Source organism: Sciurus carolinensis, chromosome 3, assembly GCF_902686445.1.
Source record: "Sciurus carolinensis chromosome 3, mSciCar1.2, whole genome shotgun sequence".
Classification (NCBI taxonomy): Eukaryota; Metazoa; Chordata; class Mammalia; order Rodentia; family Sciuridae; genus Sciurus; species Sciurus carolinensis.
In genome coordinates this window covers 52024247-52045769 of record NC_062215.1, presented here as the reverse complement: position 1 = coordinate 52045769, position 21523 = coordinate 52024247, and the positions used below count along the sequence as shown (strand labels likewise).

General features: G+C 49.9%; 2 protein-coding genes across 11 annotated transcripts in view; both read left to right on the top strand.

Annotated features, from left to right (window-relative positions):
- The first annotated feature begins 1680 nt into the window (after positions 1–1680).
- Positions 1681–7720, top strand: Efnb3 (ephrin B3). Its single transcript, XM_047545616.1, has 5 exons — positions 1681–2182; positions 4393–4685; positions 4873–4965; positions 5077–5181; positions 5598–7720. Exons 1-5 carry the CDS (start codon positions 2061–2063, stop codon positions 6005–6007), a joined length of 1023 nt encoding a protein of 340 aa, XP_047401572.1. The 5' UTR covers positions 1681–2060; the 3' UTR covers positions 6008–7720.
- Positions 7721–14441: 6721 nt separating this feature from the next.
- The window catches only part of Dnah2 (dynein axonemal heavy chain 2), a 110433-nt gene continuing 103351 nt past the window's right edge, over positions 14442–21523 (top strand). For 9 of the 10 annotated variants that reach the window (XR_007107928.1, XR_007107929.1, XM_047547328.1 and 6 more), the window contains exons 1-3: positions 14442–14516; positions 17449–17670; positions 19924–19985. Coding sequence is in view for 8 of the 10 variants with exons in the window: in XM_047547328.1 (XP_047403284.1) it covers positions 17463–17670; positions 19924–19985 (270 nt within the window). In the remaining 2 variants the exon portion in view is untranslated. Of the gene's footprint in view, positions 14517–17448; positions 17671–19923; positions 19986–21523 lie in introns of those variants that run through there. The other variant, XM_047547327.1, reaches the window with a different exon arrangement.

Sequence of the window (21523 nt, the reverse complement as noted above, 5' to 3'; positions counted from 1 at the left end):
GATTTTATATGATACTGGAGTCTTCATGTCTGTTTGGGAGGCTGAGTAGGGTCCCACTGCTGCCTTGTCCAGCAGTGTTGGGGACTGGCATATTGTTCCTGAAACCAGGGGTTGAGAGGTGGGACTAGATGGGAGCCAATCCAGCCTCTGAGCTGGGTGTGAAGTCAAGTGGGTGGGGGTGGGGCCTCATGCCATTAATTGGCTGGTTGCTAGGCAACTTGGTAAACTGAAGGGGGGACCTGTTCAAACTCCCTTTCTGGAGGTGGGGGCAGCAGGGGTCAGGGTGAGCTAGGCTGAGCAGGAGTGTCAGACTGTTGGGTGTGACTGTGTGAGACTGTAGACAGTGACAGACAAGATACCAGCTCACTTGTGCTCCACACTGTTTACCATAATCCAGCAGCAGAGGGACCATTACTCTACTCTGTTGAAGGAGTATTGGCACATTTGCCTCCCCTCCTCTGGGCTCCCCCAGGAGGCAGGCAACCCAGTAGCCAAAGTCAAGGACACATGAAAGCGTAGAGGTGTCGAAAAATATAGATGTCACATTCACATTCAGTCTTCCGATTAAATGCAAGACAAGGGTGAGGGGCTTCATTTTGCAACTGGTGATGGTCTGGCAGCTGGTGCTGGTCTCTCTATCCCTCAGCCTTCCCTCCTCCCCATACACACCTTGCCAAACGCTGAGAAGGGGGGTCTTATGAAGAAATACTGTCAGCAGGGAACGTGATCGGAGACCTCACAATCAAAGGGAAAGGAAAGGCCTGTGGAGGCTTGAGTGGGAAGGAGAGGAATGTCCCCCCTGCTAGGAGGTGCAGAAAGCTGGGTTCTTACACCCAAAAAGGCAACACCTCCCTTCCCCCAGGATAATTGGAAACAGCCCTTCCAGAGCAGTGCTGGTTTGAGTTTGTATGTAGGTACCCCTTCCCTCTCTCCCACCTCACTTCTCCCCACAACCACCTAAGAAGGGTACAAGTTTACCCCCTCATTTCTTGTCTTTCACCTGAGCCCCATATAACAGTAAAGAATCAGGAATCTGTGACCAAAGAACCCCAGGATCGGGAGCTCAGTATCGGTTTGGTTTGCAGCTTTATTCCAAATTCCCTATACGACCTTGGGCAAGTCATGAGGTCCTTTCCTGAACCTCGGTTTCTTTATCACTGCAATGGGATCGGTAGCTCAGCTCCTCCTACTTCACACAGGTAGTCGTGACGATCAACTCAGCCATACTTTGTGAAGTGCCTAACCATCAAGGTTATTATTATTCTCTCCAGACCGCCTCGGAAAAGCGATGTTGTTTTGGGATGGAGGAGGAGGAGGCTGCGGGAGTAATAGGGGTGGGTTCCTCGGGGTGGAGAGGGTGAGAGCCTTTCTGGATCCGAGAAAGGAAGATTCCAACCAGTTGGGCGAACGGAGGGCAGGAGGGGAGATGCGCAGCAACCCAGAGACCGAGACTCAGAGAGACAATGGGGGCGTGAGAGACCGCGCCAGGCATCGAGGCGGGGCGACGGGCGGGAGGTGCGCGAGGTGAGGGAGGTGTGGGGGGCGTGGGCCGCGGGATGCTGCCGCCCGCTCCGCCTGTGCTCCAGCTCCGGTTTTTCCCTCCACCATCCTCTCCCCCTCCCCGCCTCTCCTTTAACTCCCCCCTCCTGAGCTCGGGACTGGTTTCCTCCCTTAGCCCGCTGCCCTCAATCCCGGCGAGGCTGGAGCTCCGGCTCGGCGTCCCCTTCTTCGCTCCCTTGCCCGGCGCCCCATGCCGCCCCCGCCCGGCCCCCAGGTCCCCCAGTCCCCTACTTAGACCGGCGCACAATTCCCGGGGTGCTGGCGCGTGGGCCCCGGGCGCGTAGGGCGCCTGCAGACGGCCCCTGGAAGAGCTCTTGTGGGGCTGAGCGCTCTGGAACCGGGGCGCAGGCAGAGCAGGAAGCGGGTCCGCGAGGGAGCTGGGGGCATCAGCTACTCACCGGGGTGATCTCGCCCAACAGCCAGGCAGCCGAGGCAGTCACCCCTGGGGGTGAGCGACTTTGGGGGAGTTGGTGCCCCGCCCCCCAGGCCTTGGCGGGGTCATGGGGGCCCCCCATTCTGGGCCGGGGGGCGTGCGAATCGGGGCCCTGCTGCTGCTGGGTTTTTGGGGGCTGGTGTCTGGGCTCAGCCTAGAGCCTGTCTACTGGAACTCGGCGAACAAGAGGTGAGCAGCCTGGGGCTGGGGAGACCCCAGACCCTATGGACAGGGGGTATGGAATCTTTGAGGACAGGAAACCTGGATTCCCTAAGCAGGGAGGAGGGTGGAGGGAAGGTGCTGGAGCCCTGATCTTAGGTGATGGGTTATTAGAGAGCAGTGATCCCGGGAGCCAGATACCTGGGTCCCACACAGAGCTGGAGGTGGGTGGTAATGACCATGTGTCAGGAGTTTGGAAACCTCAAAGGGGGCAAAGATAAAAAGTTTGTGGGCAGCGGGAGGGCAGTGGAGTGGCTCTTTGGATCTGTGGGAGACCTGCATTGGGCGGGCTTGGAGGTAGCCTGGTTAATGTCAGCTCTCAGGAGAGAACCGATGAGTAGGGGCTGCTCAGACGCTGAGGGGAAGGCAGGGGTGCCTCCCTCCCAGAAGGGGTTCAGTGTTGGAAATGGAAGGAAAGGGGGGCTTAGTTTGGGTGCTCTGGAAACAGCTTTCCCAAGGTTTCTTGACTTGGTAGTCTTGTCTCCCAACTCTTGCCCACAGCCAGAGAGGTTTGGTGAATCCTGGCTGAACAGTTTTCCAGCCAGGACATATTCCTGCCTTCCTGTCTTGGGGATTAATTTCTGGAGGAAGACTTGAGCCCCCTCAAGCCTCCTTCTTTCCTTCTTGCCTCTGTAGTCCTGAGGACTCCATTGCCCCCTCCTCCTGTCTATGTTGCAAACTCTTCCATCAGGGCCTCTGTTCCATGCTTGCTTTGCTCTGAAAAGAGGCAAGGGGTCAGATGAAACTTTAAGTCACACAGGGTAGGACAGAGCCTTGGGGACGTCATCTGGGTCCCTTGTCTCCAGTGCAGTTACCCTTCCCATTAGCAAAAGGGTTCTGTTTTTTGAAAACTATCTCCTTGGGGAGGCTGTGGAAGGCCATGGTAGGGGGGTGGGCTTTGGAGCTTATCAAATTCTTGGTCTTAATCCTAGCTCTGCTGCTTTCAGCTGTGTGGCCTTGGGCATGTCACTTAACCTTTTTGAGTTTGTATCCTCAATTCTTACAGCTGTTATGAGGGTTAGAGGTAAGGTGTTCAAACATAGTATATGCTTATGAAAGGAAGGCTGGGATTATTTGTTCTTCTCCTTACTTCCTAGCCTTCCTCTCACTTCCCTGTCCTCGTATTCCTCCATTCTTCCCATATCTCTTTGGGAATAATTTCAATATAATTTCTGTGCTCAGGCTGTCCCACCCCCCAACTTGGGGCTGCAGTTTGAGGGTGGCTTGAGGATGTAAATTAGGCTTTATCTGAAGAAGTTGAGAAAAGGCAGGGTGTCCTGGGGGCTCTTTGGAATGTTGGGTGGGAGGGTGTGGGTAATCTAGGAATCTGGGAAGATACCAGGCAGTAAGTAGTCCCCTGGGACCTAGACCTGAGACCCTGTCTCAGCTATGAAGGTGCAAGGAAGTGCAGGGAGGCACGGTTTGTGGTTGTGCTAGATTGATGGATTCCCCAGACCACTGGTCCTGAAGATACAGTGTTAGTTGTGGTTAGGAAAGTCAACTACTTCAACTCCAAAGTGATAGAGCATTTTCCCTGGGAAGCCTGAGCCCCAGCATGGGAGAACTGAGCAAGGGAGTGACCTGAACAGCTGGACTCCATACCCTCGTTCCCATTAGCCCCACTTAGGACCATTGCCAAGCCAGACATTTGTCTCCTTTCCCAGTAACTGGCTAACTTGGGACACTGGTCTGGATCACCTTCCACACCCCTTTCCTCACCCCCACCTTGCCTCCTTTGCCCTGAAATTTGTTGGTGGCCCGGAGAATGGGAGACTCTGCCCCTATGGTTGACTGCCATGGAATAGTGAAATCACCTGGGAGGGGTGGGCTGTGTGGTTCCAGAGAGGCCAGCTCCTTGGTAACTGGCATCCTGTTGCCATGGTAACGGCGCCAGTGATGGAGCGGGAGATGGCAGTGTGCATGTGGTGAGGGCGGGCTGAAGAGTGCATTTGGGCACACCAAGGGGCAAGAGACCTCTGAGCCTGGCTTCCTGCTGCTTCTGCTGTGAGCTCTCAGAATCCTTGGTGCCTGTACTTAAAGAACAGACTTTCCACTCAGACAAAGGCAGGCAGGCAGGAACTAAGCATTGCTGTCCTGGAGGGTTATGGGTGAGGGAGGGAAAGCTCTGGGGCCACACCCCTGACATCTCTTCCTTGCCCACCTCGTCCTCCTCCCCATAGGTTCCAGGCAGAGGGTGGTTATGTGCTCTACCCTCAGATTGGGGACCGTCTAGACCTGCTGTGCCCCCGGGCCCGACCTCCTGGCCCTCACTCCTCTCCTAATTATGAGTTCTACAAGCTGTATCTGGTAGGGGGTGCCCAGGGCCGGCGCTGTGAGGCACCCCCTGCCCCAAACCTCCTTCTCACTTGCGATCGGCCAGACCTGGATCTCCGCTTCACCATCAAGTTCCAAGAGTACAGCCCTAACCTCTGGGGCCATGAGTTCCGCTCGCACCATGATTACTACATAATTGGTACTGCTGGGCAGAGGGCAGTGTCAGATGGGAGGTTGTCCCTGGGATGGAGGACTGGTGAGGGAAGGGAACCATTGGATTCAAGAGGGAGACCCCTATGCCGTCCTGCCAGGGCACAGGAACAGAATAAGGGTTAGAAGGGTTAGATCCTCGAATGCTGACCTCTCCCTCTGCTCTTTTCTCCCAGCCACATCAGATGGGACCCGGGAAGGCCTGGAGAGCTTACAGGGAGGCGTGTGCCTAACCAGAGGCATGAAAGTGCTTCTCCGAGTGGGACAAAGTGAGTGGGGCTGTGGGATACCTGCTACAAGCTGAGGGAGGTCCAGGCAGTACCATCACAGTCAAGGGGCAGTTGTCTCAGCCCCCTCACTTGGGTCTTCCTCATCTCCAGGTCCCCGAGGAGGGGCCATTCCCCGAAAACCTGTGTCTGAAATGCCCATGGAGAGAGACCGAGGGGCAGCCCACAGCCTGGAACCTGGGAAGGAGAGCATGCCAGGTATGAAACCAGGGGACCCGCCCCTGCCCTCTCTGCTCTCAGATCCCCATCTCCCTTACCTTTGCCTTCTCTTTCCCTCTCCCTTTTTGGGGGTGGTGATACAGGAAAGAGAAGAGAAGATGGGAGGGTAGGAGGGGAATGGAAGCCAAATGAGGAAAAGACTCAATTAGAACTAATTAGTCAAGTCAGTGCTTCAATCAGTGCTGTCGGAGAAGTGGGGAGGACTACGTGGCAGGGAGCTGCAGGGCTGGACACCTGGATTCTGAGTGGGGTGTGGGGGGAGGGGAGGTCTGGTTCCCAGGGGTCCTGGACACTGCTGGGGAAGCCCATGGGGACCCCCAGGGCTGGGTGTCCAGATGTCCAGGTTGCTCCTTCAGCCCCTCCCCCTCTTTCCTCCTTCACCCCTTCCCTGCCAGGTGACCCCACCAGCAATGCAACCTCCCGGGGTGCTGAAGGCCCCCTGCCCCCTCCCAGCATGCCCGCAGTGGCTGGGGCAGCGGGGGGGCTGGCGCTGCTCTTGCTGGGCGTGGCAGGGGCTGGGGGTGCCATGTGTTGGCGGAGACGGCGGGCCAAGCCTTCGGAGAGTCGCCACCCTGGTCCCGGCTCCTTTGGGAGGGGAGGGTCTCTGGGCCTGGGGGCGGGAGGTGGAATGGGACCTCGGGAGGCTGAGCCTGGGGAGCTAGGAATAGCTCTGCGGGGTGGTGGGGCTGCAGATCCCCCCTTTTGTCCCCACTATGAGAAGGTGAGTGGCGACTATGGGCATCCTGTGTACATCGTGCAGGATGGGCCCCCTCAGAGCCCTCCAAACATCTACTACAAGGTATGAGGGCTCCTCCCACCTGGCTTTCCTGAATCCAGCCCTTTTTTGGGGTGCTCCTCCAGTTTAATTCATGGTTTGAGGGACACCTCTGGCAATTCCTTGGCCCCCTTTGCCCTGCCAGCTCCTTTGCTCCTCCTGGCTATTGCCCTGGTCTCCACTTTTAGGATCCCTTAAGACTTCCACTTCACTCCCTCCTGGCCTTTGATTTGGCCATGGACACCCCTCTGTCTCTGTATCCCTTGACGAGGGGACACAGGCTCAGCCTCCTCTCTGACCATGACCCAAGTGTTCTTGTTTCCCTCATCCACCCAGAATAGGGGCGGGGACAGTCTGTCTTTTGTTTGGCACCTCTTTCCTTCTGCCTCTCACAGTTTTTCTCTTCTGTCTTATCTTTTATTCTTTCTCTCTCTCCTGTCTCTAGGTCTGTTCTGTTCTTCCCTAGCATCCTCCTCCTTACATCTCCCTTTACCCTCTTGGCTTCTTATCCTGTGCCTCTCCCAACTCCTGGGTGGGGGTGTCAAAGCATTTTTGCCCTTAGCTCTTGGCCTCCCTTCTGACCTCTCATACAACTGCTCCTCTCAGTCCGCCAAAAATGGGGGCCTTATGGGGAAGGCTCTGGCACTCCACCCCAGCTCAGGGCATGGGCAGCAGGGCCTCCTTCTCTGCCCTGCCCCAGGCCTCTACGTACTTACTCCAGCCATTTGGGGTGGTTGGGTCATGACAGCTACCATGAGAAGAAGTGTCCCGTTTTGTCCAGTGGCTGATAGCAAGATATGAACCTGTCGGGACATTGTGGACATGGTCTGATGCTGAATGGGCCACTTGGGACAGGAAGTGACTTGCTCCAGTCAAGAAGTGACCAGGCCTGGACAGAAATGGCCTGGGAAGTGGCAGAAGCAGTGCAGCAGGAACTGGAAGTGCCTTCATCCAGGACAGGAAGTAGCACTTCTGAAATAGGAAGTGGTCTGGCTGGAACTCCAAGTGGCTTAGTCTGGGGGGTTGGGGGGTGGGAAGTGGATGGTTCTTACCCTGTGGAGAAAGGGGCAGGAGGAACTTCCTGTTTCAGGAGGAAGCTGGAGCTTACTGACTATAAGGGGACAGAGATGGACTGAGGAGGACTTTCCTAGTATTCAGTGGCACTTCCCAGGATCTCCCTTCCCTTGTGCTCTGTGTGATTTTAGGACAGCTAAGATGACTGCCATCTGCTGTGGCAGGCCTAATTTGTCTTGTTCTTCCCTTTCCATATCCCAATATAATCTCTGTTAATCACAGAACTGCCCCAAGAGCCCATGTGTTCTCCCCCAGTAACCAGATGGCTGTCTTGTTCATCCCATCCTCTCTTCAAACTCAACACAGCTCCCTTCTTAGTGACCAAAATGGTGGCCTACCTAGACTGGTCTAGATGACAGTGGTACTTAGCAACGGCTGCTGTTTCCATAGTGACCAGCCTATACCTCTTCCTGCCTTCTAGTGCTCAGTTGGCTGTTGCCTCAGTTTCCTCCAAGCTCAATTTTATTAGATCAAAACTGCCCTTGGGCACCAAGTTCGCCACCTCAATCACCAGCCAAGATGGTTGCTTTGTTACCAGAGACCAAATCATCTCTCTGGTGCTGTAGTTCCCAGCTCCTTCCAGGGAACAGGAAGTTGATATTGCCATGGGGGAGGTGGCGGGGTACAGCCGTCACCTCAATAGTTTTACTGTAAAAGGGAAATTTGAACAACAAAAACCAAAAAAAAAAAAAAAAAAAAGAATAAAAAACTTCAAAAGTTGACAAGAAGACTGGAGAATGACTGAATGTGAATCTGGTGATAGGATGGCTTCAGAGCTAAGGGTTGGATCACAGGAAACCAAGGGGAATGGGCAGAGAAAAGGTTGGTTGGAGTGGTGAGGTATGCGGTTCAGTACATGGGGAGGGATGCTGGGCTTGGAGAGAAGGCTGAGGAAGGCAATCGCCTTTAATCACCCCCTCACCCCTGGGAGAGAACCCAGGTGGGAGGGGCTTGCTGGTATACTCAAATAAGAATGTATGGGACTGCCAGTGTCTATCACTAAATCAAAGCACCTGACCTGGGTGGTGAGGCAAGTTACAATTAGTAGCAAAGTGGTGGAAATGTGTCATGTGTTAAGGTATTTCCTACCACCCCTATCAGGACCTCTGACTCAGAGTTTGTTGAAAACTCACATGGGGAGAAGGAATGTAGGTGATCTGAAGAAAGTAGGGAGTCAGGCATCAAGTGCCCATCTCCTGGCTGCTTGTGTACCCATAACCCAGGCTCTTCTCCCTCTAAAAGCCCAGGTGCCCAGCCCCCCAGACTCAGCCCCATTCTCCAACCACAAAAGCAGCCGTCAGGAGCATCACTGGAGCGAGTCAGCAGGGGTCACAACCTCTGCCCTCCCAACCCTGCCCCTGACTTTAGGTTCCCTCCTGCTGTCTCCCATCTGCCTGGAGGTCAAGGGGTCCCCCTTCTTCTCTTCTGTCCACTGGGACCCTTCCCCTTGTCTCAGCAAGAGGTCTGGGTCTTAGGTGCAGGCGCTGCAGGAGGGATGTTGAAAACTGGGAGACCAGGTGCTGGGCTGTCGAATTTATGCCTGCCTTCGGAGCCCACACTGGAGCAGCCCGAGGTGGGGAGGTTGGGGGGGGGTGTGGAAGGGCTGGTCCCTGCCCCTTAGTGGGGGTTGGTTGTCTTGGCAACATCCCCTTCTCCACACAATGGGAAGCCCCCCTCAGCCTCCCGCGTGGATGGAGCCGACAGCCCCATCGCTGGCTATCAGCCTCAGGGACTTGGCAACCGTCACTATGGCAACCCAGAGCCCAGCAACAGGGCCCACTGTGAAAGGGAGGGGTCCAAGACTGGGGCAGGGCTGTGTATGTGAGGGGGCAAGGGAGCCGAGGGAGTCTCCCTGACTCATACATCTAGAGGTACAGGTGGAGAGACAGGGAAGAGAAGTGGGAATAAATAGTCTCCGTGACAGAAACACCTCACCAAAGCAGCCAAGACATCATAACAGGCTGAGAGACAGGAAGACACCTGGGGACAGATATACACCTGGGAAGAGGAACAGCACGTACCCACAGTGCCCTAGGACACGCCCCCTCAGAGCACTGGCATCCATAGACTCCCTGCCAACCACCTGACATTATCAACACAACACCTACAGCCTTTCTCATGTGCAGTGACTTGAGAATCTTTTGAACTTTTTGAAAATGCTGTGTTCCACACAGAATGACACATAACATCCTGTTGGCTTTCTAGGTGCAAGTACACAAATACACTTGTAGGATAACAACTATAACAAAAATTGAGGTACTGGAAGACATTCATTTGTCCACTCACTCATTCAGTCATTCAATCTCACATCTACTTTGTTCCAGGTACTATTTCAGGCACTGGGAGTATGTGGTAAATAAGACAAAGTCCCTACTTTCATAACACCACATTTTTGAGGGTTGATTTGTTTTATACTTTCATGCCTCTTCCTTTTGAGGGTATCGGGGCTTAAACCCAGGGCCTCCCACATGCTAGGCAAGTACTCTACCACTGAGCTACATGCCTATCTCTGAAGTCCATAGGTTTGTTTGTTTGTTTGTTTTGGTACAAGGGATTGAACTCAGAGGCACTCAACCATTGAGTCACATCCCCATTTTTGTATTTTATTTAGAGACAGGGTCTCACTGACTTGGTTAGGTCCTCACTAATTTGCTGAGGCTGCTTTGATGCTCCTGCCTCAGCTTCCCAAACTGCTGGGATTACAGGTATGCACCACCACGCCTGGCTTTTTTTTTTAATGGAGATTGAACTCAGGAGTACTTTACTACTAAACTACATCCCCAATCCTTTTTATTTTTTATTTTGAGACAGGGTCTCACTGATTTGCTGAGGTTGACCTTGAACTTGCGATCCTCCAGGCTCATCCTCCCAAGTTGCTGGAATTATAGGCATGCACCACTGAATTTGGCAACATTGGTTTTGAAGGGGAACAGTGTAATGCAATTTCAGACAGTGAAAACAGAGTAACAGGATGGAGAGTAATAGAGAAATGCTTCAGGTTAGGAGGTCAGGAAGAACCCTCTGAAACAACCAGGAACTGGAATGCTAAGGACCTGGAATAATGAGAAGTAAATCAAGCACTATATGAGGAAGAGCATGCAGACAGCGGAAACAGCAAGTGCAAAGTCACAGAGGTGAAATCTTAGCTTGTCTGGGAATAAGCAAGGAGGACATCACACCATACACACATTCCAGATGTGTCCTGTTCTTCCCTACCATGAGCCCATTGGGGAGCAAGTCACTTAGGGTCTAGAATCCACATTTAGGAAGCCCATCTAACTCAGTCTTCCTTTCTGCTCCTTTGTTTCTTGTGAGCCTGTGAATTCGTTTTGTTTTCTTCAAGTACGTTTTGAGATCTGGGAGGGCAAGGATCTCTGAGCTTTCAGAGGCTATGACACAAAGTCTAAAGTACAGAATCCAAGCAGGCAGGCAGAGTACAAGAGACCAAGAGGGTTGTGGACCATGAAACTAAAGCTGTCCCAAACAGCACAGGATCAAGGCTGTCCTGAGGACTGAGCGACAGTGCAGACTTTGCCATCTTTCCAAACAGAAGCTACTGAGGGATACAAATTCCACTAGGGGTGAGGAGTGTTAAAAAAAAAAGAGAACTGTAACCAGGGATTGCAATTTTTTTTGTTGTTGTTTGATTTTTTTTTTTTAAGTGTGTGTGTGTGTGTGTGTGTGTGTGTGTGTGTGTGTTTTATACTGGGAATTGAACCCAAGGGCTAAAACTGAAGTACATTCCTAGCTCTTTTTATTTTTAATTTTGCAATAGGGTCTTGATAAATTACTCAAGTGGTCTTGAACTTGCAATTCTCCTGGCTCAGCCACCTGAGCTGCTGGGGTTATAGGCATGTGACCATCTTGCAGTGGGACTTTTTTTTTTTTTTTTTGTACCAGAGGTTGAATCCAGGGGTGCTTAACCAATGAGCCATATCCCAACCCTTTTTTAAAAAATTTGAATTTTGAGAAAAGGTATCTCTAAGTTGTTTAGGATCTCACTAAGTTACTGAGAATGACTTTAAACTTGCTATACTCCTGCCCCTCCTGAGCTGCTGAAATTATAGGCATGCACCAACCTGTCAGGCACAGTGGGACTTTTTGATGGGGAATGGTTGATATCACATCTGGAATTTTAGTTTAGAATGAAAAAACAGAGCTTCCTATGGGGCTATGTTGGCAACCACAGACATAGGGATCCCTTTTTTTGGAGAGAGTTTTGAGGTCTGTAGGCAGGCCAGGAGAAGTATTGCAAGGTAGTTTGGGGCAGGAGGCTGGCTGGCATGGGCTCAGAGATTGGATGGGGACAGGAAAAAAGGATTCAAAATGAATGGCAATAACAACTGGGCGTGGAGAGTGATGTTTGGAAGGTGGCAGGAAAAGACAGAGTCCTGGAGGGACTTCAGAAGGGACCAGTCCCAGATACTTCTGATTGTCATAGGGAATTAAAGTAGTTGGTTTCCAGGTTCTCCCTCTTATCCCCTGTTGCCATCAGAAACTCAGGCATCAGCTCCCCCCAAACCCAGTGGCTGCTGGTGGTAGGGAACTGAGCAGCCTCAGGGGGCGGCAGCTGGTGAGTGGGGAGGAATCTGTGTGCTCAGCAAACAGCAGCCTCAGTGCCCAGTGGCTGCCTCCTCCCTCATCAATCAGCCCCAGCCAAATGTCCTTGCATTCCCACCACCCCAAGGGGACTGGGGCTGGGCCAGGGTCCCCAGGGGAGTGAGATGGGGTTGGGGGGGTAGGGGTGGTGCTTGGCTTCTCATCCCTTGGCCTCTGTTCTTTGCTCTCTGGAAGCTCTTAGTTCTTCATGTCATGCATGGAATGACAGTCCTGGCCCCTGCCATCCTGGGGGCATCAGCTACAAATCACCTGTGGGGGGCTGCTAGGGAAGAAAGGGGAAAGAGGGAAGAGTCAGGGTTGCAGAAGAATCCACGTTGGTTCTCACAGGACCAGCCCAGAGCACAGTCAGCAGGGAGGCTTTTGGCACAGAGGCCCTGTCTCCACCCACTGCCTGGTCTCTCCATCCTGATGGATGCTTTGAACTGAGACCCTGACCCTTTGAATGTCTTCTCTATTCCCACCTTCTCCTAGCCCCTAGCCCTCATGTCCTGCTTCCCACCATGATCTGGAAGTCTGGCACCCCAGCTGACCCTAAATCTGATACTCCCCATTGAGCCTGGGGCCTCTAGATCTTAGCCTATGGCTCCCTCTCCCCCTTCTCAACCCTTGCTCCCCTCAGGGACCCAGGCGTCCTGCCCACTCTCTTCCATAACAACCATTCTTTTTGGAGTTGCTTAAGACTTTAATATCATTTCATTAAGTTGGTAAGTTCAGAGAAGGTTGGGGGCACAAAGAGACTGGGGATGGGCCAGAGAGGGCCAAGGTAGGGGGGAAGAAGGGAAGACTTCCCCCAATCCCCTCTCCGTGGAGATGGCTCTGAGAAATCAAATATTGACAGTGAGAGAACAGAACTTATTAAATGTGGGACAGGGGAGTGTGTGGGAGCTGTGGGAATGGCCGGATGCCTGAGTTCTGAGGGTTATGAAGGTTCCAGGCAGAGGGAAAAGCCTGTGGCTCAAAGGATGTACAAGGTTAAGGGACTTGAGAGTACAACTGTTCTACCCCTTTCCTTTGGGATGTGCTGTCTTGCTACCCTGGCTGTTTCTCAGCTGTCCCCAATATTCCAAGGGGACAAGACCCCCATCACAGCTGTGGTTGCCCCCCTTCATCCCTTCCCCCTACCTCCACCTCTGTTGATGAGCTTCAGCAGCGTTTAATCGGATTGAGCAGTAATTAGCAAAGCGAGATGTTTGATTACCTATTTAGCATAATGTAGGGGGCTGGGATCCCTAGGCACATCCACAGTTGAGAGGGGAGTCAGAAAAGAAATGGGATCTATGCAAAGTTCTTTTCCCTGAGGGACTCATGAACCTGCCCTTGAGGTTCCTTACCCCATGCCTCCCCTCAAATTTTTACTCCTTTGGGGCTTTTCCCTAGGGGTTCTGACCAATCACATCAGCACTTTCTGCCATCTGGCTAGTAGATCACCTACATGTCCCATCTTTGCCTTGCCTGCTATGCAGCTGGTTTTGGGGTGTGGCAGGACCTTTCTTTCCTTCAATCCCTGCTATCAGCAACAAGAGTCTGGGCTGGGCTGGAGGCCACAGATCAGAGCCCAGAAACCTACCTTAAAGATAATGATAGTGATAGGGATGGGGCAAAGGCAGAGGCTGTAGATTCTGGAAATAAAGATGGAGGGTAGGTGGGATGGTGAGGTCAGGGTCCACCTGCCCGTCAGTAGTAGTAACAGACTGGCATAATAAGACCTGTCAGGTGTGAACACCGATCAGAAAAAAGGGGGAACTGAGGTGCCAGCTTCTCTCCTCAGCCAGCAAAGAAAATGTCATCAATTTAACTCCTCATGGAAATGTAATCAGTGGGCTCGCTGCTGGCTTTGTCTTAATTAGGCACTATTGATGCAAGCAGGGAGGGCACCTCCCCATCCCCCTGATTCTGCTTCTTCCCTATATTTCCCACGTCTCCCCAAAGCTTCTCCCAGGCCCAGGTACTGCTCGGTCTTCTAGGCGCCTTCTAGCAGCCCCGGACCACAGCGCCCCCTAGCACCCTTCGGGGTCTGCCCCTCTTTCACAACCCGCTCCTCTCGCTTCCTCAGGACGCAGCCTTTGTTCCTATGGAGAGCAAAGCCCCTCCCCGGCCCGGTCACCTTCCCCAGGGAGTCTCCGCCTCCCGTCCCCCTCCAACACACACACACACACACACACACACACACACACACACACCACGTTTTCCATAGCCAATCCTCCGATTCCAAAAATTCCAGTTCCAGTCTTCCTTCCCTTTCCCTGCCTGCGACACCCAGGAATCCTAGATCCCAGTCCGAACTAAGGGGGGACGCGCCGGAGGGCAGGGGTGCTCCAGCCCCGGTTTTTCTCCTGGACCCAGCTGCAGCCACGGCTGCTTGGAAATCCTGGAGCACCTTTCAGATGGTGAATGAGCCTTGCAGGCGGGACTCCGGGCGCCATCTGCTGGACCCGTTCGGGCTGGAGCCCACACACCTGGGATCGGGGTTGGGGCACTTGGGTTCCCTGTCTTTTCAATGTCCTGAGGGACCATAGCGCATTGTTTCCAGCCACCGTCCTTCCAACTTGGTTCTCACACTCAACCCACCTTTCGGTCCGCCAAATTTAGTTGCTTTACCCTATCCCCTGCCCTTTTGCCATGGGTCCACGCAGGGTAGACCCGCGTGGGGTGGGGCCGCAGAGCCAGGATCCACAGCGCATGAGCAGAAGCGTCGGGTTCTCCGGACCCGCTGCTCACGCCTCCCTGCCAGGGGTTGCCATGGCGACGCGTACAGGCGCGGGGCCCCAGAGGGCCACACGGGGCAACTTCTTAGCTGGTGTGGCCCCATCGATCGGTCTAGGGAGGAGAGGGTCGGCGTTGTGAGGTGTGTGTCGGGTCAGAGGGAAGGAATGCCGGGGAGAAGAGGCAGTTGTGGGAGGGGGAGCAAAGTATAGTGGTTAGGGGAGGGGAGAAGGAGGGGCAGTTGTGGGGAGGACGGGAGAAAAATGGGCAGTTGAGGGGAGAGGAAGAAGCAGTTGTGGGTGGAATGGGAGAAGAAGGGATTCCTGTGGGAGAAGAGGAACAAGAAGGGGCAATGGTGCAATGAAGAGGGGACAGTTGTGACAGCTGGGGAAGCTACTGTGAAGGGAAATTTGCCTTCTGGGCCACTGAGGTATTTCCCAGTAACAGAGTGAATCCCAAGGCTAGTTCGACAGCGTCTCCTGGGGTCTGAGGTGCTGGTTCATGGGGTGAACCCCGTGGTGAATGCTCCTGAGGCTTCAGTTTGAGGCAAAGGGCAGCTTGATGCTTCCCTGGAGGCCGGTGGAGGAAGCAACATTGCCGCAGTTGGTTTTATTGATTTGTTGGCCTAACAGAACATTTTCCTTGGAGCAAAGTACAATTCCTTCAAGTTTGAAATTCATAACCTATGATCAATGTCTGTGGCAGCCTGTGGGGATGAGGAAGGAAAGCCACAGTTGGCTGTCAGGCTATAGTTGGATGAAGAGAGAATGGCCAGCCGGTCCAACATGGCTCTTGGGATCCCCTCCACCCCCCAATTGGGTAATGAACCTGGTGCCACATACATGCTAGGCAAGAGCTCTCCTATTGAGCCACATCCTTTGCCCTTTTTATTTTGAGACAGGGTCTCACTAAGTTGCTGAGGCTAGCCTTGAACTTGGGATCTTCCTACCTCAGCTTCCCAAGTAACTGGGATTATAGGTGTGTGCCATCATGCCCAGCTGCCCTCAAGGTTCTGAACAACTGCCAGAGATGCTTCTTTTCTGCCATCCTACTTTTCTGAGGCACACTGGACCTTCCTCATGCCTTCATTTCCTTTTCCCCATTACATAATTTACAATTCATTATTAGATGACTTTTGTCCTTCCTGCTTCTGTATGTTCTCAGGGCATTTGGAGTTAAATGATCCTGATCTTACAGTTAGCAGAGTCAGCCAACTGTGCTAAGAAATCTTATTAAACACAAAACAGGGTTCCTGCCCCATAGCAATTAAAAAGCTAAAAAGATGAGTGGCAAATACTACTCTTCTTTCTTTAAGGCTGTTGTAGATTTTAATGTGGATAAGAGGAGACTTTTTCCATTTAAGTGAGAAGGTATGTAGGAAGGCCATTTGGTTTACTTCAATAACATGTTGACAAAAGGCAGTGTACTTGGGGATAGTCTTCCTTTCTGTGACTGGTCTTTCATTCACCCAGGGCCCTATACAACAGTTTGGTAGACTTTTTTAAAGAAATTTTTTTATTAAAATATTTTTTTATTTTTACAGAAACACTTTGATTTCATTGTACACAAATGGGGTACAACTTTTCATTTCTATGGTTGTACACAATATGTATTCACACCATTCATGTAATCATACATATATATAGGATAATACTGTCTTTCATTCTACTGTTTTTCCATCTCCAACCCCTCCCACCCCTTTTTCCTCTACACCATCCAAATTTCCTTCCTTCTTCTCTTCCCCCCACCACCCCCCATCATTATATATTGTCATGCACTTATCAGAGAAAACATTTGGCCTTTGGTTTTTTGGGCTTGGCCTATTTCACTTGGCATGATATTTTCCAACTTCATCCATTTACCAGCAAATGCCATAATTTTATTCTTCTTTATGGCTGAGTAATATGTATATATACCACAGTTTCTTTATCCATTTGTCAACTGAAGCACATCTAGATTGGTTCCACAATCTAGCTAATGTGAATTGAGCTGCTATGAACATTGATGTGGCTGTATCTCTGTAGTATGCTGATTTTAAGTCCTTTGGGTATAAACAAGGAGTGGGATAGCTGGGTCAAATGGTGGGTCCATTCCAAGCTTTCTGAGGAATCTCCATACTGCTTTCCAGAGTGGCTGTACCAACTTGCAACTCCAAGCTTGGTGACTTTTAAAAAAATTTTTAGTACTAGGGATTGAACCCAGAGTGACTTAACCACTGAGCCATATCCCTAGTGCCCCCCCCCCCTTTTAAAAATATTTTATTTAGAGACAGGATCTCACTGAGTTGTTTAGTACTTAGCTAAATTGCTGAGGCTGTCTTTGAATCTGTGATCCTCCTGCCTTAGCCTTCCAAGCCCCCGGGGCCTACAGGTGTGTGCCACCACGCCCAGCCCTTGATAGATTTTTTTACTGATTATCTTACATTCATACATTCTCCATACCCCTGGGTAGACACAAGGATTCCTAAACCATCTTTAATGGGGTATCTGTTATGTTTAAACTCCACTTATTACTAATGCCTTGAGAGACTCACTTTGATTTTTTTTTCTACCAGGGATTGAACCCAGGGACACTCTGCCCCTGCGCTATATCTCCATTCAGTCCCAGTCCTTTTTATTTTGAGACAGGTTCTCACTAAGTTGCTTAGGCTGGCCTCAAACTTGGGATCCTCCTTGCCTCAACCTCCTGAGTTGCTGGGATTACAGGTGTGCTATTACACCCAACCTGACTGATTTTAACCAAATGCTATGAAGAAAGTAGGTTATCCCAGGGGGGGAAAAAAAAGCAAGGACTCCACACTTCATATTTTATTTATTTATTGACTTTTGCAGTACTTGGGATTGAACCCAGGTCTCCAAACATGCTAAGCTCTACCACTGAGCTACACCCCAGCCTCTGTGACCCGCATAGAGTTCAGGTCTGTTATTGAAGAGCAGGGTATAGGTATACCCAGAAAAGATGACTGTATTGGGGGATCTCGTTCAATTTATGAATCTGAAAGGCACTGTGTGTATCAGGGGGCTGGTTTGGGGGTGGGATCTGGTGGTGGACTCCCCATACCCATGTGCCTGCAGGTTTTGCCTGAACCATGTCCAGCAAAGCTGATAAGAAGCGGAAAGCAAGTAGCCGGGGAGGCTCCCGGGCAGGCTCCCGGGCAGGCTCCCGGGCAGGTCCCCGGGCAGGCCGGTCCGGGCGAGCTGCTCAGGCCGCTCTGGCTGCACAGGCTGCAGAGAATGCCCAGGCCACCAGCCAGCCAGAACTTGAAGCTAAGCCTGAGCCACTCAAGGAGGAGCCTGGTGGGTACTTGATAAGGCAGGGGATGTTTAGATATGGAGGGCAGGGAGAAATCGGAGGGGCTTGAGGTAAAATGGTTGTATTTCTTGAGTGTCTTAGGGTTGAGGAGCAGGTTCTCTCACTTCTGTGTCTCCCCTCACCCTGCTGCTGACATGAGGACTTAGCAGAACCTCAGCCCTCCTGCTGGGTCCCTTTTTTGTGCTTCTTCCTCCTGGCCAGCCTTATACTTATTCTTTCTGTCTTAAAATTTCCCACCAATGCACCAGGAGTCCATCAGCCAATCCTTTCTCTAGCCTTTTCCCCCTTATTTCAACTGTTCCTGGTTGCTCCCACTCCACCGCAGAGGGTTTGATCTCTTCCTTTTTCTCATTTTCACCCTGGGTGGCAAAACAAATAATGTTTTTCTCCCATTAAGCCCATCACCATGGAGACTCAGCCTGCTTTGCCACCCTTTGAATCCTAAGCCCGGCTGATGCTTTCTGCCATCTGTTGAAGGCTCCTGTATCTCCGCCCTCATTTTGGCAGGGACTTGGTAGACTGTGGAGGTTCAGGTTCAGGGCGACAGGAAAAGAAGTCTAGATGGAGAGAGCAAAGAGTTTAAAGAGGCTGCCTCTGTGGCTTTGATCTAGGAGCCAGCAGGTTTGGAAGGCTTTTGGTAGCTGTTACTGTCATTGGGCTTTTGCTTAGAGCACTGACTAGCATAGATAGGACTGAGCTAAGTACAGACTGGGGCTTCTTGACACTACTAATAACCTATAAAGATGGAGAAAAATAGTATCCCCGCCCCCCACTGTTTTTTTGTTTTGTTTTTTTGCAGTGCTAGAGATCAGACCCAGGGCCTTGTGCATGCTAGGCAAGTGCTCTACTACTGAGCTACATTCCCAGTTAGAATACCCTTTTAATATTAATGGTTAAGAGGATAAGCGTGGATGTGGGAGAAAGGTCCAGAGACATAGGAACCTGACCTATGATCCAGGACCTTAGAAATGTGTAGCATTTTTCTTCTGAGTTCTTAAGTGCTCATCTGAAAGCAGTTTAAAATTAGTTCTGACTTCTAGAAACTGGGTACCAGTAGTAAAGGGAGGTAGGAGAGAAGTCAAAGAGGTTCAATTGTGTTTGGAGAATCCACTGGGGAGCAAATGGAAGAAAGGAGCTTTGAAATAAAATCATTGGCCTCCAGACAACAAGGGTCTCTCTCACCCCAGCCCTAAGCTTACTTATTGTTTGATATGGAGCCTTTGAGCTGCCCAGCAACCCGGGTAGAGGTTCAGAGAGGACTTGGGCCTCCCAGGCAGCCCTGAAACTAAGATTAATGCCTATAATGCAACTGAGGCCTCTTCACTGGAGAAAGAGGGGGCCTAAATAATTTCGTGGGTTCAAGAATAGAGAGGTTTATTATTTATTTATTTATTTTATGCAGAGCTGGAGATAAAAGAGGGCTTCTAACACGTTAGGCAAGCACAATACCACTGAGCTATAACCCCAGCCCCCAGTCAGCTTTTTAAATTAAATTCAAAGATAATTCGCTTACTATAACATTCACCTTTTTAACGTGTACAAATTGCTGGGTTTTGATGTATTCACAAAGCTGTGCCACCATCACCACTATCTAATTTTAGAACATTTTTTTCCCTCTAGAAGAAAGCTACCTTGACAAATTGGCAGTAGATGACTTCTACATCTTTACTTCTTAGTTGCATTAGAAACTTGCTTTTTATTTTTTATTCATTAAACTAATTAGTGAATTAATTTTTTGTAGTGCTGGGGATCAAACTCAGGGTCTTGTACCTGCTAGACAAGAGCTGTACCACTGAGCTGCGCTTCCAACCCAGAACCTTGTTTTTAGTAGCTGCATCCCAGATCCTGGGAACCACTAACCTATTTTCTATCTTTATGAATTTGTCTATGCTGGACATTTTATATGCAGGAAGTCACATAATAATGTGGTCTATATGACTGACTTCTTTCACTTAGCATCATGTTTTCAAGGTTCATCTATGTTGTAGCATGAGCCACACCTTCAATCCTTTTTATGGTATATAATATTCCACTATATGACAAGACTTTTTGTTTATCTGTTCATAATGTTACTGGGCATTTGGGTTGTTTTCACCTTTGCCTGTTGAGAAACCAACATCTTATGGGTTCTGCTTTCAGGTCTTTTGGTGACCTAGAAGTAGAGTTGCTGGGTGGTATGGTGACCATGTTTAGTTTTCTAAGCAATGCCTTCATTTCTGTATCTTTATTCTTCCTAGAGCCAATTTTGGAGGAACCTGAAGTAAAGGAACAACAATTGGTGGCATCTGAGACAGATGTGGTAGGCTTGGGTCTTCCCCAAGGCTAATAATATTTCTTCCCCCAGATTGGTGAATCAAGAGCTCAGTGGTGGAAGGTGTATGGGGAATTCTTGATAATGTCACTTTTCCCTACTTAATTTTTTCTGGTAGCTTACTCAGATCCAGTCTATGATTAAAGGACAAAATGGTCTAAGCTCCCTTCAAAGGAGGGCCTTCAGTGAGAAACTGATCTCCTTTTTTCTGTCCACCCTTGAACAGTTTTATGGGTGGACAGTGTAACAAGTTGAACAAGCTGAATGATATTGTCCTATTTAGATACTAATTTCTCCTTTCGTTCAATCCTCTCCTTTGAAGAATTTATGGAAGCTGCCTCAATCATCTTGAGAAATTGGCACTAAATGACCACTACATCTTTACTTCCAAGTTGCAACAAAGCTGAATTGTATCCATAGTCTTGTGGGTGAGAAGAATAGGGTGGTGATCCGGATATTTTTTTAAAAGGAGAGAGAAATATAATAATCTCCCATTTTTTCTTTTTTAAAATTATTTGTTCTATTATACATGATAGCAGAATGCATTTTGATTCATTGTACACAAATGGGGTACAATTTTTCATTTCTCTGGATGTACAAGTAGAGTCACACCATTCATGCAATCTTACATTTACACAGGGAAAGATGTTTATCACATTCCATCATCTTTCCTTCTCCTCCCCTTCCCTCATTTCCCTCTACACAATCCAACATTCCTCCAACCTTCACTTAGTGTCCTCCTCACCCCCTGTTATGTATCAGCATACACCTATCAGAAAACATTCAGTCTTTGGTTTTTTGGGATAATCTCTCATTTTTAAAAAGTGGAAGGGACAGAAGAATACAAAGAAAGGGAAAATAGCATTACTGCCCAAACACATCCAAGTTTAAGATGTTGACATGTCTTTTTTTTTCTGAGCATAAATTTGTAATTTTACAACTATATCACACATTACAATTTTTGTGTTAAGATTTTTCGTAAAATATTTTATCATTCTTTATGTTATTACATAGCTTTTGTAAGCACCATTTTTAATGGCCGTATAGTGTTCTGGTAGGTGCATGAACCCATTATTCTAGTATGTATTGACATTTCTAATGTTTTGTTTTGATAATAATACTGTGATAAATATTATAAATAAAACTAACACATTTGAAATATTTAATATTTCCTTGAGATAGAGTCTTTGGCGTTACCAAATCAAAGAGTAAAGAACACTTCTAATTTTTTTTTTTTTTTTTTTTGTACCAGGGATTGAACCTAGGGGCACTTAGACCACTGAGCCCCAGTCCTTTTTATTTTTTACTTTGAAGGAGGGTCTTACTAAGTTGCTTAGTGCCTCTCCAAAGCTGGTATTGAACTTGTGATCTTCCTGCCTCAGCCTCTTGAGTTTCTGGAATGTGCCACTACACCTGGCATTTCCAGTGTTTTTGCTATCTAAAACCAATTGTTTTTTAGGGTTGGGGTTGTGGCTCAGTGGTAGAGCACTTGCCTAGCATGTGTGAGGCACTGGGTTTGATTCTCA

Excerpts from the sequence above, each read along its gene's own strand:
- Efnb3 (XM_047545616.1), top strand. The coding sequence starts at position 2,061 with ATGGGGGCCCCCCATTCTGGGCCGGGGGGCGTGCGAATCGGGGCCCTG. Across the intron at positions 2,183-4,392 it reads TGGAACTCGGCGAACAAGAG|GTTCCAGGCAGAGGGTGGTT; the intron begins GTGAGCAGCCTG and ends TCCTCCCCATAG. Across the intron at positions 4,966-5,076 it reads GCTTCTCCGAGTGGGACAAA|GTCCCCGAGGAGGGGCCATT; the intron begins GTGAGTGGGGCT and ends CCTCATCTCCAG.